The sequence below is a fragment of the Salmo salar genome, chromosome 02, assembly GCF_965601325.2.
Source record: "Salmo salar chromosome 02, fSalSal1, whole genome shotgun sequence".
NCBI lineage: Eukaryota > Metazoa > Chordata > Actinopteri > Salmoniformes > Salmonidae > Salmo > Salmo salar.
In genome coordinates this window covers 69,599,765-69,620,000 of record NC_138292.1, presented here as the reverse complement: position 1 = coordinate 69,620,000, position 20,236 = coordinate 69,599,765, and the positions used below count along the sequence as shown (strand labels likewise).

Genomic DNA, 20,236 nt, shown 5'->3' with positions numbered 1-20,236 from the left:
TGAGTTTGCATCCCAATATTACACTTTATATACATCACAGAAGACTGTTTCACATAGAAACACCGGATTTTTTGAATAACATTCCACCCATGAGGCCACTAGAGGATGATTTGGTCGTTTGACTTCAGGAAAGGGCTACGAGTCACACACACACAAACGCATGTGGACACACACTGCAGACCAAAATATAATCAGGCACTAACAGAACGCAAACTAAATGTTTTACATCCCCGGTCAGCAGTAACTTACCAAACTAAATGTTTTACATCCCCGGTCAGCAGTAACTTACCAAACTAAATGTTTTACATCCCCTAGGTCAGCGGTAACTTACCAAACTAAATGTTTTACATCCCCTAGGTCAGCGGTAACTTACCAAACTAAATGTTTTACATCCCCTAGGTCAGCAGTAACTTACCAAACTAAATGTTTTACATCCCCTAGGTCAGCAGTAACTTACCAAACTAAATGTTTTACATCCCTTAGGTCAGCGGTAACTTACCAAACTAAATGTTTTACATCCCCTAGGTCAGCAGTAACTTACCAAACTAAATGTTTTACATCCCCTAGGTCAGCAGTAACTTACCAAACTAAATGTTTTACATCCCCTAGGTCAGCAGTAACTTACCAAACTAAATGTTTTACATCCCCTAGGTCAGCGGTAACTTACCAAACTAAATGTTTTACATCCCCTAGGTCAGCGGTAACTTACCAAACTAAATGTTTTACATCCCCTAGGTCAGCGGTAACTTACCAAACTAAATGTTTTACATCCCCTAGGTCAGCAGTAACTTACCAAACTAAATGTTTTACATCCCCTAGGTCAGCGGTAACTTACCAAACTAAATGTTTTACATCCCCTAGGTCAGCGGTAACTTACCAAACTAAATGTTTTACATCCCCTAGGTCAGCAGTAACTTACCAAACTAAATGTTTTACATCCCCTAGGTCAGCAGTGACTTTCCATTTATGAGACAGCTATGAATCTTTATGACATTCATCAGAATATAGAAACTATTGTGTGTTCCAAATGGCACCCTATTCCATAGTGCACTACTTTAGACCGAGACACTGCCGTCCAGTTAGACTATTTGACATAATGTCTGTGCTCCTTAATGTGTATTTACATTCATATTTATTTTATTTAACATATCTGCTTTCAGTTACTTTTTAAATTATGGCTGATAGTAATTTGTTCATTATTTTAACTGTTGGCATAATGTTGGGCTGTTTACGTGATGTTGGGCTGTTTACGTGATGTTGGGCTGTTTACGTGATGTTGGGCTGTTTACGTGATGTTGGGCTGTTTACGTGATGTTGGGCTGTTTACGTGATGTTGGGCTGTTTACGTGATGTTGGGCTGTTTACGTAATGTTGGGCTGTTTACGTAATGTTGGGCTGTTTACGTGATGTTGGGCTGTTTACGTAATGTTGGGCTGTTTACGTAATGTTGGGCTGTTTACGTAATGTTGGGCTGTGACTGGCTAAAAGACTCATCATCTAATTTCTTGACCTTTTGCATATATTTTCTTCTCTTTTCTTTAACCACTCTCTCTTTTTCGCTCTCGCTCTCTCTCTGTCTTTTTCTCTTTTTCTCCATCCTTCCTCTTCTCCTCAGCTTTTTCTCGTATTCTTTTCATTTCTTTCCATTCCATCTCTTTTTCATTCCCTTTCTGTCAACCCTCAACTTAATTATCTCTCTGTCTTTCTCTCTATCGCCCATCACTCCTCAACTTCTCTCCCTGTCTTTCTCTCCCTTCACTCCTCTCTCTCTCTCTCTCTCTCTCTCTCCTCTCTCTCTCTCTCCCTTCACTCCTCAACGTCTCTCTCTCTCTCTCTCTCTCTCTCTCTCTCTCTCTCTCTCTCTCTCTCTGTGATTTAACTGTAGTTGTGTTTGGCAGTGTTTCTGGTGAGAGATGGAGGGCGAGATGGAGGGATGAAGGAGGGGTAGTGACTAGCGAGCCAGCTGGTGTATTAGTGATGGTCTCAGGGTTCATACTGTGCACTGGGAAAGAAGTAGATGTTGCTGAAGATACTGCACACACACGCACGCACGCACACACGCACGCACGCACACACACACACACACACACTCACGCACACGCACACGCACTCACACGCACTCACACGCATACACACACACACTCACACACACACACACACACACACACACACACACACACACACACACACACACACACCACACACACACACACACACAGGCAAACATGTTATTTCTCCAGTTGAAGGGAACAGGATGGAGAGCCTGATTGAAGGTGCTATGCCAGTCTGATCTCCCTGTTGTGAGTTTAGTGTGCATCTGGTGGAAATGAATACTGTACTGCTGGGGTCCTGGGTTGGCGTGGGTTGAGATTAGGGAGAGTGTGTGTGTGTGTGTGTGTGTGTGTGTGTGTGTGTGTGTGTGTGTGTGTGTGTGTGTGTCAACCACCCCCCAGCAAAAGCAGCCCAAACACTGGTTCTAAGTCTCTCGAGGAGAGCTACTTTCTTCTGTTCTCTCTTTCCTCCCACTCTCTCTCACAACCCTTTCTTCCAGCCTCTCTCTCACCACTCTACTGCAGAAGGTTAAACCCACATCCTGTCTTTCTCTGCCTCTTCCTCTCTGTAGATACTCTTACACACACACCACAAGAGGTTTTACTTTACAGGAGCATCAGAAGCCAGTCTTAACATCGGGATGTGGAGTTTATGCTTTCATAGAGACATACACACGTGTTTGATGTTTTAAACTAGTTTACCGTGTGTGTGTGTGGTGTGTGTGTGTGTGTGTGTGTGTGTGTGTGTGTGTGTGTGTGTGTGTGTGTGTGTGTGTGTGTGTGTTGGCTCTGCCGGCATCAGATTCTACTTAACGGATAATTCCAGGCCAAAACGCAGCATCATTATAATGCATCATACAGGCTGTATTTCTAGATTTAGAAAGTTGAAAACTAGATTGCTGACATGCAAAACATTTTGGGACTATATCAACAATGAACTAATGAAACAAATACCACAAATACCACGACGTAGCTTTTAGCTGGAGTTTTCCTTTATGTAGTCTAATGCAGTCTTGACACAGTGGATAAAACCTCATGTTTATTCAGCTGATTTCAGCCTAAACTGTCCAGATGTACAAGGTAATCCTGGCACTTCTCTCTCTATCTCTCTCTGTGTCCCTCTCTTTCACTATCTCTATTTATTTCTGTCACTCCTATCCTTCCCTCTCTTTCTCTCTGCCTCACTTTGAGGCTCTGTAAAAAAGAGAGATTTAACTAAAGCTGACAGATAGAGCTCTAGCCCCCCCCCACACACACACAATATTTGTATGGATATTTATTATGTAGGATAGAAGTGAGTTTTATTCTACATGAACTAGAGGTATGCACTGCACAACACAGTTCTCTCTACATATCCACGTCTTGTATTAGTATCATTCTACACTTGTGAAACTTCTCAACTTCAATCTGTCACTTAATGTAACATTTCTTATCAATATTGCCGTTCGTTTTTACATTGATAACGGATGTACGCATCACGTCCTCATGGCCTTTAACATCGCCCACCCATCTGTTATTGCAACAGTTTTATATGAGTCATACTAACAGCAACACACACACACACACACACACACACACACACACACACACACACACACACACACACACACACACACACACACACACACACACACACACACACACACGCACACACACAGCAACACGATGGCCCCGTCATCCATAGCTTTCAGTGCCAGATCTGTATCTGTTCTGTTGTTAGTTATGTCACCTATAACACTTTTCAATCAGTCATCCCACAAACATCCCTCAGTCACTCCCATAGACTCACATTATAAACCTAATGAAGGGTTAGTCCCTGAGTGGGTTAGACAGATATGCAAAATAATACATCCCTGATATGGACATTTAATTGAGCATACAATAGAAAGAGACAGTCTGTTTGCACAGTGTGCACTCACTGCAAGACGGAACAGGAGAGAGAGATGAGGGAAAGAGAGTGAGGAGAAAGAAAGAGAGGAGGGAAGGAGAGAGAGAAGGAGAGAGAGATTGAGATCAGAAAAAAGAGAGAAATAGGAAGGAGAAGAGCACCTTCTCCTTCTGAAAGCCCAGGTGCTGAATGCTGTGGAATTAGCCTGGAGGGGGAACCTGCAGCAGACAAAAAGTAGAGAGAGAGAGATAGAGAGAAGGAGAGAGATCCTCTGTACAGAATGAGTGCAGACTGCAGAGAGAGAGGCTAATTAAAATGGGGAGATGAGTTGTAGCAGAGCAGGCAGATTGAGATTACACAGACAGAGAGAGAAAGAGAGCGAGAGGAGTGGGGGGAGATGGGCTCGGTGCCCAATACAGCCTGTACATCTCAATCAGCTTCACAACACCATGATGGGACATCCAGGCTCCAACCTACAGTATGTTCACAACACCATGATGGGAGCATCCAGGCTCCAACCTACAGTATGTTCACAACACCATGATGGGAGCATCCAGGCTCCAACCTACAGTATGTTCACAACACCATGATGGGAACATCCAGGCTCCAACCTACAGTATGTTCACAACACCATGATGGGAGCATCCAGGCTCCAACCTACAGTATGTTCACAACACCATGATGGGAACATCCAGGCTCCAACCTACAGTATGTTCACAACACCATGATGGAAGCATCCAGGCTCCAACCTACAGTATGTTCACAACACCATGATGGGAGCATCCAGGCTCCAACCTACAGTATGTTCACAACACCATGATGGGAGCATCCAGGCTCCAACCTACAGTATGTTCACAACAACCTCATTATTATTATTCACTCAATCATTTGACGGACTTGTTTTCGGCTACAGGACTCACAATTAAAACTATGTGTTACTGTTACTCTTGAACTTTCAATCCCAAAATATCTGCATAGGTCCTTAAATATTTCCTCCAGGAGTCACAGGACTGTAGTTGTTTTTCATGTAAAATGGCCGCCTTGATATCATAACATTCCTAGGTCCCAAATTGCACCCTATTCCCTATATAGTTCACTACTGTTGACAAGGGCCCATTGGGCTCTGGTCAGAAGTGCACTATATAGGGAATAGGGTGCCTGTTTAGGACTCATCCTTTGTGGTTTTGGTCTAGCCTGGTCCCCGCCTTTGTCCACAGTGCCTGGCCAACCCTTACTGGACACAGTCCTGAAGCCAGGGACAGTTATATAGCAACTGCTTACCGCTGAAAGTCCTTAACAAAAGTGGTGTGGTCCAAACTGTCACACCAACATACTTGGTTACCCAACTCCAGTCCTTAACAGCAATACCAGACAGCCCTGCTCTAACTAGGTCAGTCAACGGGTCAGCTTCTATCCGATGTGTGTTAGAGCTGGGCTGGAACAAAGCACTGCACATCTGATCGGAGTTGACCGATCTAACATCTGTTTGTCAGGTTTTCTAGCTTCTTGTAGAAATATTTACCCACAGACATTTCAAGAGCAGCTTTTGAAATGATTGACAGCGGAGCTACTGGCTGTGCAGGATTTTGTTCCAGCTCAGCTCTAACACACCTGATTCAACTAATCATGGTCCACACCGAAGATCATGATAAGTTGTTTATTTGAATCAGGCTTGTTAGTGCTGGGCTCGAAGAAAAGCCTGCACCACCTGTAGCTTTCCAGCACCAGGGTTAGTGTGGTCACGGCTAGAAGGGATCCGGTTTTTGTCAAATGAACGTCAAAAGTTCTCCTAACCTGCTGCGAAACCTCAAGTCTGACGTTAATTTGACAAAAGCTGCATCCCCTCTAGCCATGAGCGGTTAGCGGGGCCACTGCTGCCACAACGTCATGATCATTTGATCTTTGTTCCATCACTGCCCTCTAGTGAAATATATGAACATATATGAATGTAGGAGTAGGGTGACGTGGCACCTAGATGCTGATCTTGGGTCAGTTTTGCATTTCCCCCACTATAATGGGTAAGGGCAGGGTTGGGGGAGGGGAAGATGATCCTAGATCTGTACCTAGGGGAAACATTAGCCCGGAGCATGAATATATGACCGTCTGACTAGGGCGATGCAAAGTACTGTAAAAATGCAACATCCTACATAAAGAGACATAAAGTGATAAAAATGTTAAATTAATTTATTATATTTCTTTGTCATAGAATTCATTACTTTTAGTTTGAGGTTAACATACAGCCATTCATCTACAGAAGAACAAACATTTTATTTTTGAAAAATGAACTTAGAAATGTACACTCTTCTTTGTAATAAGACCCCACGGAGGAGAAGAAAAAAAAAACATTCTTTTTTAAATTAAGATCTTTTCTTTTCATTCTTTCCATCCTTCCGTCTTCTTTTCACCCTGTTAAGCTGCTGAGCAGAGGGAGGTCTGGGTCATGTTCATTACGATCCTCAACAGGAAATGTTTTAAAACATTGAGTAACGGAGAATGAAAATAAGAGTTTCTGATTGGACCAGGTCCAAGTATTCCCGCCCTGTTTCATACATTTTGTGCCTAATGTACACAATCCTGAACCCAGTTAACAGACAGTACACACAGGCTGCTTGGGCTGATGTCGATTGGTTTAGCAGAACACCGAGCCACGGAACGCCACACACACACACACACACACACACACCACACACACACACACACACACACACACACACACACACACACACACACACAGAGGCTGTTCAGATGACAGGAACATCCAACCCTCTTCCGTGATTAATAAAACAACAACAAACAAACACAATATAATAAACAATTACAAAATAAAAATCTGGACAAATCCCCAAACTGCTATAAAAAATGAAATGTAAATAAACTCAGTGCAAAGGGATGTAGATGTGGTTACTGTACAACATGTTATCATCTTTCTTTGTCCCTCGAGGATGTGTGTGTGTGGGGCGGGGGGCAAATTCCACCACTTTGGAGTAAACTGGGATTACAGTTGAAATACCCACATGTAACATTGGTTTGTCATTAGGATCATTTCATTAGCTTGAATGCCTTAAATCATTTAAACTAACAATCCATTCTAACAATCAGAAGCTAAACTTTTCCCACCACAGAGTAGTAACAGCCAATCAGAAGCACCTTGTCCCACCACAGAGTAGTTACAGCCAATCAGAAGCACCTTGTCCCACCACAGAGTAGTTACAGCCAATCAGTGACCTTATATTAAAAGCCTGAAATCTGACAACCCAGACAGGATGCGTGTGATTAGTCAAATCTGGCAATGCAGCCCAGTGGGTTAACTTCTTACACACACACACACACACACACACACACACACACACACACACACACACACACACACACACACACACACACACACACACACACACACACACACACACACACACACACACACACACGTCCTCCTGGGACCCAGTAGGGATCGGGTGGCAGCAGCATGGCGGTCTGGTGCCAAGGTGGCGGAACAGTGTGTGTGTGTGTGTGTGTGTGTGTGCGTGGCTCCACCCCTATCTCTTGTCCCCCAGAAGGGTTTGGCCTTGACACAGGGCAAGATGGACGGAACTGGACAGATCAAGTGTGTGCGTGTGTGTGTTTTTGTGTATGTGTGTGTGTGTGTTTGTGTGTGTGTGTGTGTGTGTGTGTGTGTGTGTGTGTGTGTGTGTGTGTGTGTGTGTGTGTGTGGATGCCTGTATATAGGCAACATCCCTCCCTCTTTCTAAACCAGTCAGTGGGGATTTGACAAGCAGTTGATGGGACAACAATTGAGCTTCTGTAAAGAAAGTATCCCGTCTCTGTGTGTGTGTGTGTGTGTGTGTGTGTGTGTGTGTCTCACTACAGCTTCTGTCCACAGAGGGAGAGTACGCCACCTAGTGGTTCCTGTGTGACATCACATCACAGCACAGCATGGCTGTAAAGCAGGTCACACGGGATTCAATCTCATCATTCTACTAGACAATGCAGCTTTTAAAGTTTTAAAGGCAATGTTACCGTAAAGGCTGCATTCAAGGCTGCAGTTATCGGCTCAATCAGAAATGACTTTAAAATGTCCATCGCACTACAGCGTGGTTTCTGATTGAATCCCTGTCTTACTCATCTCCCTGTACACATCTCCCTGTAATTTGGCTAGCCAAATCAGCCTAGCCATCACTAACTTCTATACCATTATCAAGGCAACAATGGCTAGCCAAATCAGCCTAGCCATCACTAACTTCTATACCATTATCAAGGCAACAATGGCTAGCCAAATCAGCCTAGCCATCGCTAACTTCTATACCATTATCAAGGCAACAATGGCTAGCCAAATCAGCCTAGCCATCGCTAACTTCTATACCATTATCAAGGCAACAATGGCTAGCCAAATTAGCCTAGCCATCACTAACTTCTATACCATCACCAAAACAAACAAACAAAGTATTACTGTAACAGCCATACAAAACAAACCACATCCCCCAGTAACATTAATAAAGTGTTTCATTGTTTCACAGACAGAAACCAAGCACCATCTGATCTGTAATTCAGCATGCAAAAAAACTTCTATGTTTTAAAACATAAAACATCTATTTTTATTATTTGACATCTTTGACCATCTTATGCAAAGAGAAAGGAAGGAAGGAAGGAAGGAAGGAAGGAAGGAAGTAAGGAAGGAAGGAAAGAAATAAAAAGGGCATAATATACATAGAAGAGAGGGAGAAAACAAAGAAAGGAAATGTGTTGATGCCAGTACGGCTTTGGTACCAGAGACAAGAGAGTGGGGTTGGGTTGGTGTGTGTGTGTGTGTGCGTGCGCTCGTGAGCATGTGTGCGTGTGTGGTGTACAGTATGTCTATAAGGATTCATCTCCTTGGTTCTGGGCCCAGAAAGACCCAAACTGGTTCAGAGTGGTTGAGACTCAGGCAGTGAGTGACAGAGAAATGGCTTCTGTGTACAATGGAGAGCCTTCAAGGCCTAACAGAGGATAGAGAGGACAGTCAGTGTGTGAGTGTGTGTGTGTGTGTGTAGAGAGGATAGAGAGTACACTAGACAAAGTAGCTACAGTAGTCAGACAGGCAGTTTAACTGACAAAGACACAGCCAGCATAATCGTCCCCAGACCAGTCCACAGCCCAAAACAGAGGCCACAGTGTGTATGTCTGCGTGTGTGTGTGTCCGTCCATGCGCGAGCCTGTGTGTGTGGATGTAGTCCAAACCAGAAAGCATGTCAGACTTGACTTCCAACAGACCAACTGAAAAACATCCCTAAAAGCTGACCTGTCAGTTAGAATAGCACAACATGGCATCTGTTGTTAAGGTTACTGAGAACAAAGACAAACAGCATTCAAATAATTGGCAATTGAGTTGTTTTGACCCAAAATGGCAGAAATGAATTGTCCATTTTGAAGGTGTAGGTAGGAAACTGTAAGTGGAATGACACCTTTAAAAAACATTAACCCACAAGCTGCCAAGTGAGGTAAAAGAAAGGAAAAAAAACATTCAAGAAAGGACCAAAAAAATAGAAAGGAAGTAAAATAGCAATGCAGAGACAAAGGAACACAACACCGCCCTCTCAGCCTTCTCTCAGCTCAATGAACAACAAGATGACTGAGTTTCACTTGAAAGTAAGTGCATAACAAAATAGAATGCAAAAATCATGTCTTGAGTTGCACACAGTGTGTCAATAGAACAATGTCCATGTTTGTTATGACCAAGTTTCTTCCTCCTCTTTCTCCCCCTGTTTCTCTCTCTCTCTTATATCCCTGTTTCTCTCTCACTTATATCCCTGTTTCTCTCTCTCTTATATCCCTGTTTCTATCTCACTTATATCCCTGTTTCTCTCTCACTTATATCCCTGTTTCTCTCTCTCTCTTATATCCCTGTTTCTCTCTCTCTTATATCCCTGTTTCTCTCTCTCTTATATCCCTGTTTCTCTCTCTCTTATATCCCTGTTTCTCTCTCACTTATATCCCTGTTTCTCTCTCTCACTTATATCCCTGTTTCTCTCTCTCTCTTATATCCCTGTTTTCTCTCTCTCTCTTATATCCCTGTTTCTCTCTCTCTTATATCCCTGTTTCTCTCTCTCTTATATCCCTGTTTCTCTCTCACTTATATCCCTGTTTCTCTCTCTCTCTTATATCCCTGTTTCTCTCTCTCTTATATCCCTGTTTCTCTCTCACTTATATCCCTGTTTCTCTCTCACTTATATCCCTGTTTCTCTCTCTGTTATATCCCTGTTTCTCTCTCTCTTATATCCCTGTTTCTCTCTCTCACTTATATCCCTGTTTCTCTCTCTCACTTATATCCCTGTTTCTCTCTCTCTCTCCTTTTTCACTCTGTTTTCGGATGTGGTGACCCTTACTGCCTGGAGACTCGCTCTCTCCTCCTCTTTCTCCTCTCTCTCCACCCCGCCTTCTCTCTCCTTCGATCTCTCTCTCTCCATTCCTCCCTCAATCTCTCTCTCTCTCTCTGTCTCAGTCCAGCAGGTCTGGCACTGAGGACTCTGTGTGTAAGGGATGGTTGGGTGAGTGTGCAGCCAAGCACAGGTGGAATTAAGGTTATAGGGTTAAACACACACACACACACACACCACACACACACACACACACCACACACACACACACACACACACACACACACACACACACACACACACACACACACACTATACTCCAGCTCACTACTAAGGGCATGTGATCAACGGCCAGGTGGTGTGTGTGTGTGTGTGTTTATGCGTGCATGTGTTGTTATGCGTTTGTGTGTGTGTGTGTGTGTGTGTGTGTGTGTGTGTGTGTGTGTGTGTGTGTGTGTGTGTGTGTGTGTGACAGAGTCCATCTGTCGCTCTGATTCTCCAATGTCGACACTCTTTGATCTGTGGTGACACAGCATATGGCCTCCTGGTTCTACCCTTCTCTCTCGCTCTCTCTCTTCATCCCTCTATCTTTCCTTCTCTTCCTCTCCTCCTTCAAGCCAACAGTCTGTCCTGATATAAACCGTCTGATATGAATATGAGCTCCAGAGACAGCTTGAGTGTTCCAAATGACACCCTATTCCCTTCAAAGTGCACTACTTCTGACCAGGGCCCATAGGGTATACAGGGGACTAGGGTGCTACCTGGGATGAAGACAGACATACGGCTGATATTCCTCAAAGCTTTTGGGCCATTACTCAAACCCTGTCATCAGACAGATATGAAATAGTATATTTCAGTGAAGGATAGGTACCCATTACATCTCCAGTCATCCCAAACCAGATATGATCTCTGAGTCCCAAACGGCCTGCTTTTCTCTATATAGTGCATTTTTTAGGACCAGGGCGAATAGGGCTTTGGTCAAAAGTAGTACACGGCGTAGGGAATAGGGTGCCATTTGAGGTGAGAACAATATGCCTGATGCACTAATGGATATATCTGCTGTTTAAACCAGTAGTCCATTAAATGGTGGATAATACAGGAACAATATTAGGCTTAGGTCAATGTTTGAATAAGATAAGGTAGCTAGGTAGGTCATGTTTTATGTCTGCATCCTATCCTATTCCCTATGGGCCCTGGTCAAAAGAAGTGCCCTAAATAGGGAATAGGGTGCCATTTGGGCTGAAGGTTACAGCCTAGCAGCGTAATACACATGTACCAGTGATGACGCAGGCTTAGACGTAGGGACCGTAATATGATACTATAGCCATTTTCCAATGCGTCATATGAAGCACACATACTCACGCACGCACACACAAGCAAACACACTCTTGGACTCATACCTTAGATTTAACTGCATGGCCGCACGCCTATCTCTCCTCAGAGCTCAAATATTCTCTCTTTCTCTCTCCTGCTCTCTTCTCTGTTTACAAAAGACAACAGAGGAGTAATTGGATGGATTTTTGCCTTAGCACAAACAGCAACAATGGCTGCCACAACAGAGACCACACCATTACTATGACAAGAACCAGGGATAGGAGAGAGAGAGAGGGAGGAAGGGGGGACTGGGGGAGAGAGAGAGAGTGTAAGGGTGGGAAGGAGAGAAAGAGAGGGCGGGAAGGAGGGGGGAGGGAGAGAGAGGGGACATTCCGCATGAAACTGAAACAAAAAAAGACCATGACCTTTTGGAAAGAGAGGGAAGGAAGAAATAAAGAACCATTGTGACTGACCCCCTGCAGCCCAGACCTCTCCCCCTCCATTCCTCCCTCCATTCCTCCCTCTCTCTCTCCTCTCTGACTCCCACCTGACTAGAGGTGTATCCCAAATAGCACCCTATGAACTACAGTATCTCACAAAAGTGAGTACACCCCTCATATTTTTGTAAATATTTGAGTACATCTTTTCATGTGACAACACTGAAGAAATGACACTTTGCTACAATGTAAAGTAGTGAGTGTACAGCTTGTATAACAGTGTACATTTGCTGTCCCTTCAAAATAACTCAACACACAGCCATTCATGTCTAAACTGCTGGCAACAAAAGTGAGTACACCCCTAAGTGAATATGTCCAAATTTGGCCCAATTGGCCATTTTCCCTCCCCGGTGTCATGGGACTCGTTAGTGTTACAAGGTCTCAGGTGTGAATGGGGAGCAGGTGTGTTAAATTTGGTGTCATTGCTCTCACACTCCCTCAAACTGACTGGTCACTGGAAGTTCAACATGGCACCTCATGGCAAAGAACTCTCTGAGGATCTGAAAAAAAGAATTGTTGCTCTACATAAAGATGGCCTGGGCTAAAAGAAGATTGCCAAGACCCTGAAACTGAGCTGCAGCACGGTGGCCAAGACCATACAGCGGTTTAACAGGACAGGTTCCACTCAGAACAGGCCTCGCCATGGTCGACCAAAGAAGTTGAGTGCACGTGCTCAGCGTCATATCCAGAGGTTGTCTTTGGGAAATAGACATATGAGTGCTGCCAGCATTGCTGCAGAGGTTGAAGGGGTCAGCCTGTCAGTGCTCAGACCATACGCCGCACACTGCATCAAATTGGTCTGCATGGCTGTCGTCCCAGCAGGAAGCCTCTTCTAAAGATGATGCACAAGAAAGCCCGCAAACTGTTTGCTGAAGACAAGCAGACTAAGGACCTGGATTACTGGAACCATGTCCTGTGGTCTGATGAGACCAAGATAAACTTATTTGGTTCAGATGGTGTCAAGCGTGTGTGGCGGCAACCAGGTGAGGAGTACAAAGACAAGTGTGTGTTGCCTACAGTCAAGCATGGTGGTGGGAGTGTCATGGTCTGGGGCTGCATGAGTGCTGCCAGCACTGGGGAGCTACAGTTCATTGAGGGAACCATGAATGCCAACATGTACTGTGACATACTGAAGCAGAGCATGATCCCCTACCTTCGGAGACTGGGCCACAGGGCAGTATTCCAACATGATAACGACCCCAAACACACCTCCAAGACGACCACTGCCTTGCTAAAGAAGCTGAGGGTAAAGGTGATGGACTGGCCTAGCATGTCTCCAGACCTAAACCATATTGAGCATCTGTGGGGCATCCTCAAACGGAAGGTGGAGGAGTGCAAGGTCTCTAACTTCCACCAGCTCCGTGATGTCATCATGGAGGAGTGGAAGAGGACTCCAGTGGCAACCTGTGAAGCTCTGGTGAACTCCATGCCCAAGAGGGTTAAGGCAGTGCTGGAAAATGATGGTGGTCACACAAAATATTGACACTTTGGGCCCAATTTGGATATTTTCACTTAGGGGTGTACTCACTTTTGATGCCAGCGGTTTAGACATGAATGGCTGTGTGTTGAGTTATTTTGAGGGGACAGCAAATTTACACTGTTATACAAGCTGTACACTCACTACGTTACATTGTAGCAAAGTGTCATTTCTTCAGTGTTGTCACATGAAAAGACATACTCAGATATTTACAAAAATGTGAGGGGTGTACTCACTTTTGTGAGAGACTGTATATAGTGCACTACTGTTGACATGGGCAGACTCCGGCAGACTGCTATCTCAGAAAACCCAGGGATTTGAATTTCTGGATTTCTGAGGACAACCTTCAACATGATGATACAGGGTATAATACAATTCCTGTGAAGTAACATAGTCCAGACAGACACCTTATCTGGCAATGACTCATTCACACACATGTACACGCTCGCACAGACACAAACACACACTTGAAACCAGATGTGCAGAACCAGGCCCAGACAGGGAGCCTGAGGGCTGAGCTAACCCAACTGCATCACGACGGGGACTAAACACACAACACGCCCACCTGGGCTTTAAAGTTCCTTGGAAGTCTCAGATCAAGTTGTATTCATCATTCCATGTAATGATTCAACAATGAATGGAGTGAATAGAGAATTAATATATAGAGAGAGTCACACCTTCCTTCTGCACTAGCGGCTAACCACCCCACCACACACACTACACTAGACCAGTTATATAGAGGTGGTGTTATCATCCCACACTACACTAGACCAGTTATATAGAGGTTCTGTTATCATCCCACACTACACTAGACCAGTTATATAGAGGTTCTGTTATCATCCCACACTACACTAGACCAGTTATATAGAGGTGGTGTTATCATCCCACACTACACTAGACCAGTTATATAGAGGTGGTGTTATCATCCCACACTACACTAGACCAGTTATATAGAGGTGGTGTTATCATCCCACACTACACTAGACCAGTTATATAGAGGTGGTGTTATCATCCACACTACACTAGACCAGTTATATAGAGGTGGTGTTATCATCCCACACTACACTAGACCAGTTATATAGAGGTGGTGTTATCATCCCACACTACACTAGACCAGTTATATAGAGGTGGTGTTATCATCCCACACTACACTACACCAGTTATATAGAGGTGGTGTTATCATCCCACACTACACTACACCAGTTATATAGAGGTGGTGTTATCATCCCACACTACACTAGACCAGTTATATAGAGGTGGTGTTATCATCCCACACTACACTACACCAGTTATATAGAGGTGGTGTTATCATCCCACACTACACTACACCAGTTATATAGAGGTAGAGGTGGTGTGTTAGTTTGGTCACTGCTGTGCTGTTAGGTCCCGGCTATCTCTTTATTCTTGATTTATTTAGTCACATTTATAAACACATTCTCATTTACAGAAACGACCTGGGGAATAGTTACAGGGGATAGGAGGGGGGACAAATGAGCCAATTGGAAGCTGGGGATGATTAGGTGACCATGATGGTACGAGGGCCAGATTGGAACAGAGCCTGCAGTAAAATGGCCTTTCTCATTCTACTTCCCCTTGATGACCTAAGAGAATTTGGGAGATATGGAAAACCGACAGTATCCAGATTCAGGGTAAAAATCAATGTCGTTCTATTCCTGGTACAGTAGATATTGTATTATCTTTGCAAATGTATTTGTTTGAATCTGAGGTTGTAACCAAACTCACAGTATATTTCCTGGAATGTATGTCTGCTTTCTAAATGGGGAGTGGGCTCCCGAGTGGCACAGCAGGCTCAGGCACTGCATCTCAGTGCTAGAGGCGTCACTGCAGACCCTGGTTTGATCCCGGGCTATATCACAACCGGATGTGATCGGGAGTCCCATAGGGTGGTGCACAATTGGCCCAGCGTTGTCCGGGTTTTGGGAGGCCGGGGTAGGCCGTCATTGTATATAAGAATTTGTTCTTAACTGACTTTCCTAGTTAAATAAAGATTTTTTTAAATTATAATCCTATTGCATACAGTTGAAGTTGGAAATGTACATACACCTTCGCCAAATACATTTAAACTCAGTTTTTCACAATTCCTGACATTTAATCCTAGTTAAAATTCCTTGCCTTAGGTCAGTTAGGATCAGCACTTTATTTTAAGAATGTGAAATGTCAGAATAATAGTAGAGAGAATGATTTATTTCATCTTTTATTTCTTTCATAACATTCCCAGTGGGTCAGAAGTTTACATACACTCAATTAGTATTTGGTAGCATTGCCTTTAAATAGTTTAACTTGGGTCAAATGTTTCGGTAGCCACAAGCTTCCCACAATAAGTTGGGTGAATTTTGGCCCATTCCTCCTGACAGAGCTGGTGTAACTGAGTCAGGTTCGAAGAACTCCTTGCTCGCACACACTTTTTCAGTTCTGCCCACAAATTCTCTATTGGATTGAGGTCAGGGCTTTGTGATGGCCAGTCCAATACCATGACTTTGTTGTCCTTAAGCCATTTTGCCACAACTTTGGAAGTATGCTTGGGGTCATTGTCCATTTGGAAGACCCATTTGCGATCAAGCTTTAACTTCCTGACTGATGTCTTGAGATGCTGCTTCAATATAGCCACATCATTTTCTTTCCTCATGATGCCATCTATTTTGTGAAGTGCACCAGTCCTTCCTGCAGCAAAGCACCTCCACAACATGATGCTGCCACCCCCGTGCTTCACGGTTGGCATGGTGTTCTTCGGCTTGCAAGTCTCTCCCTTTTTCCTCCAAACATAACGATGGTCATTATGGCCAAACAGTTCTATTTTTGTTTCATCAGACCAGAAGACATTTCTCCAAAAAGTACGATCTTTGTCCCCATGTGCAGTTGCAAACCGTAGTCTGGCTTTTTTATGGCGGTTTTGGAGCAGTGGCTTCTTCCTTGCTTAGCGGCCTTTCAGGTTATGTCGAAATAGGACTCGTTTTACTGTGGATATAGATACTTTTGTACCTGTTTCCTCCAGCATCTTCACAAGGTCCTTTGCTGTTGTTCTGGGATTGGTTTGTACTTTTCGCACCAAAGTACGTTCACCTCTAGGAGAAATCAGCCTCCTTCCTGAGCAGTATGATGGCTGCGTGGTCCCATGGTGTTTATACTTTTGTACTATTGTTTGTACAGATGAACGTGGTACCTTCAGGCGTTTGGAAATTGCTCCCAAGGGTGAACCAGACTTGTGGAGGTCTACAATTTTTTTTCTGAGGTCTTGGCTGATTTCTTTTGATTTTCCCATGATGTCAAGCAAAGAGGCCCTGAGTTTGAAGGTAGGCCTTGAAATACATCCACAGGTACACCTCCAATTGACTCAAATTATGTCAATTAGCCTATCAGAAGCTTCTAAAGCCATGACAAAAAAATTCTGGAATTTTCCAAGCTGTTTAAAGGCACAGTCAACTTAGTGTAAGTAAACTTCTGACCCACTGGAATTGTGATACATTGAATTATATGTGAAATAATCTGTCTGTAAACAGTTGTTGGAAAAATTACTTGTGTCATGCACAAAGTAGATGTCCGACTTGCCAAAACTATAGTTTGTTAACAAGAAATTGGTGGTTGAAAAACGAGTTTTAATGACTCCAACCTAAGTGTATGTAAACTTCCGACTTCAACTGTATATAGTGCACTACTTTTGACCAGGTCCCATAGTGCACTATGTAGGGAGTAGGACGCCATTTGAGACACATCCTATCTCACTAAAATCAATCATTCTTTATCTCTGTCTCGGACTATCATATGACATCGTCAAAATGCCCATCATGCCTCAGTGTTCTGTTTACCACCACAAGGGTTCCGTCTATTGCAGAGGCAGGGCATCACCACGGTAACATCAGAGAGCGCGAGAGAGAGCTAGGGCTGGGCTCTAGTCAGCCTAGTCAAGAGACTGCATGATTAACACCATGATCTGTCTATGCAATCGGGACTGTAGGGAGAGATGTAGAGATAGGAGGAAGCAGGGGAAAGAGAGAGAGAGAAGGAGGCGGGAGAGGGAGTAAGAGAGAGAATGAATGAGATACAGAGAGACACACAGAAAGAGAAGGAAGAGAGAGAGAGGGAGAGAGAAGGAAGAGGGGAGGGAGAGTGAAAGAGAGGGAGAAGGAAAGGAGAGGGAGAGAGAGAGAGCCAGAGAGAGAAAGAAGGGAGATAAATGAGTCAGGGGAGTAAACTACATTTGGTTAAAGTTACATTCTCCTGAGGATAAAAGAAGGGAACATACACACAGTGCTGCTGTAGATTTCCTTCCCTTTCTCTCTAAAGACTCAGTGACCTAACTTGAACGCAGCTCACCCTCCTCCCTCATCACCCCCTTTCTCTCTTCCCTCTCCTCCCTTTCCGCCACCCCCCCCCCCTCTCTCGTTACCATGGCAACGTGGGCGGCACATTTCTGCTCGAGCAATCAAGTGACCTTTTTTTTACCGGACCGAGTAAGAGAGAGAAAGAAAGAGGGACAGAGGGGAGGGAGACGGAGAGAGAAGATGCAGTAGAGAAGGCAAGCTAGAGAAACCGAAAGAGAGGAAGAGAGAGAGAGAGTCAACCAGAATTTTTTGTTTAAATCTTTGTCTTTATAGGCCACATAGAACAACAATACACCTCCTGCTGTGCTGTACACAAGGCTATGGAGACGACATCACTTCATCATTCATTACTGTCTGTCTGTCTGTCTGTCTGTCTGTCTGTCTGTCTGTCTGTCTGTCTGTCTGTCTGTCTGTCTGTCTGTCTGTCTGTCTGTCTGTCTGTCTGTCTGTCTGTCTGTCTGTCTGTCTGTCTGTCTGTCTGTCTGTCTGCAGAGGAGGACTGTCACCCAGTTATACACACACACATATTGTGTTCTGACCTTTCAGGATCGCACACCCCAGTGCACACGTGCGCGCATGCACACAGATTAACACATAAACACACACACACACACACACACACACACACACACACACACACACACACACACACCTCACAGAGTGTTAGCGGTTTGCAGCAACAGATGCAGAAGTCCCATTCCATGTGTGTAAAGTTAACCAAGAGTTTCTACAACGATTCAGGCTTTTCTCTTGTCAGTTCATTTGCTAGCAAGCCAAAATATTAACCATAAGAAAGCAATACACAGACTGCACTATATCTAACTCACATATGATGAGAGGAGAAAGTGTGTGTGTGTGTGTGTGTGTGTGTGTGTGTTAGCAGGGGTCACTAAAGACACAACAGGAAGGTATCCAACAGTGAGTGAGAATTCTGCGACGGGACGAGGGAGTGTCTGTGTCGCTATGACGATATGATGAAGTAAACATCAACAGAAACAAAAATGTAATCTTTTGCTTCCTTTTTCCACAGGTTTGCGATTCGCCTGTTTTGTCCCTCTGCCCTCACCGTACCAACCCAGCATAAAGGCCTGTCTGTCAGTCAGAACTAGGAAAGTAGTAGGTGAGGTTCAGAGGTTGATATAGAGAGCGTTTCTAGGGAGGACTATTTTGTCAGTAGTCAGTGGTCATTTCCCCCCAAAGCTGTTCCAATGTTCCCTTTTACCCAAAAATAAGGACTTTTTGTAGCTTGCGTTAGGTATCCTTCCAACGTCAGTGTTTTCCTCCTCCTGTATCCTTCCCCATCAGTGCTAAGGCTTTCCTTCCGTCTGTATCCTTCACCCATGAAGAGTGCTAATTTTGTTTCCATGTCCCTCTCCTTTGTGAGTCCCAGGGGCCCTCCTTCCTTACCCATTCACTTCCTTCAATTCTCTACCCCCCCCCCCCCCCCCCCCTCGAATTCGTTACCCCTCAATCATTTTATCATGTTTGACATACGGGTTCTCCAGAAGGTACAGGTACTTCTCATAATTCTCCAACATATACTTTGGGGCGTACATGTGCTCTTTGGGGTCCGAGGGGGGGTACTCCTGCACCGATCCATCGAACCAACCCCCCGTCCGGATCAGGTCCCGAATATAATTCAGATCCCGTTTGTCCTCGTAGTCGCCCCAACGCGGGAAGTCCCCGTTCTGGGCCGAGATCAGCTTAAAATGGATGCCCTCAGGGCTAAAGCACCAAGAACAGTGCCACCCAGCAAAGTGGAAGGGGCTTCCAACGGCCCACTGGACCAGGATGTGACCCGTGTCGTTCTCGTACTTCCTGAAACCGGGCATGGTGTAGTATTCCCTGCGCCGGAGACGTATCCCATCGGCATCGTAGACGTCTCGGAGCATTCCGACCGTGCATCCCGACACGACCTCCAACGACCCCAGCTAGAACAAGAAGGTGATACTTTATTGAGAAGGAATTTATCAAATCAAATGTTATTGGTCACATAAACATGGTTATCAGATGTTAATGCGAGTGTAGCGAAATGCTTGTGCTTCTAGTTCCGACCATGCAGTAATATCTACCAAGTAATCGAATAATTTCACAACAACTACCTTATACACACAAGTGTAAAGGAATGAATAAGAATATGTGCATATAAATATATGGATGAGTGTTTTTCTGCACCTAACCCCTCACATACTCTCACCCAACCCCTCACATACTCTCACCCAACCCCCCACATACGCTCACCCAACCCCTCACATTAGCACACACCCAACCCCTCAAATTAACACACACCCAACCCCTCACATTAACACACACCCATAT

At 44.5% G+C, this 20,236-nt stretch overlaps 1 protein-coding gene across 1 annotated transcript in view; it reads right to left on the bottom strand.

Annotated features, from left to right (window-relative positions):
* Positions 1 to 12,325: 12,325 nt before the first annotated feature.
* The window catches only part of LOC106590617 (beta-1,4-mannosyl-glycoprotein 4-beta-N-acetylglucosaminyltransferase), a 73,598-nt gene continuing 65,687 nt past the window's right edge, over positions 12,326 to 20,236 (bottom strand). Inside the window, exon 7 of the mRNA XM_014181747.3 lies at positions 12,326 to 19,848. Coding sequence (XP_014037222.1) covers positions 19,378 to 19,848 — 471 coding nt within the window. The 3' untranslated portion in view covers positions 12,326 to 19,377. The remainder of the gene's footprint in view (positions 19,849 to 20,236) is intronic.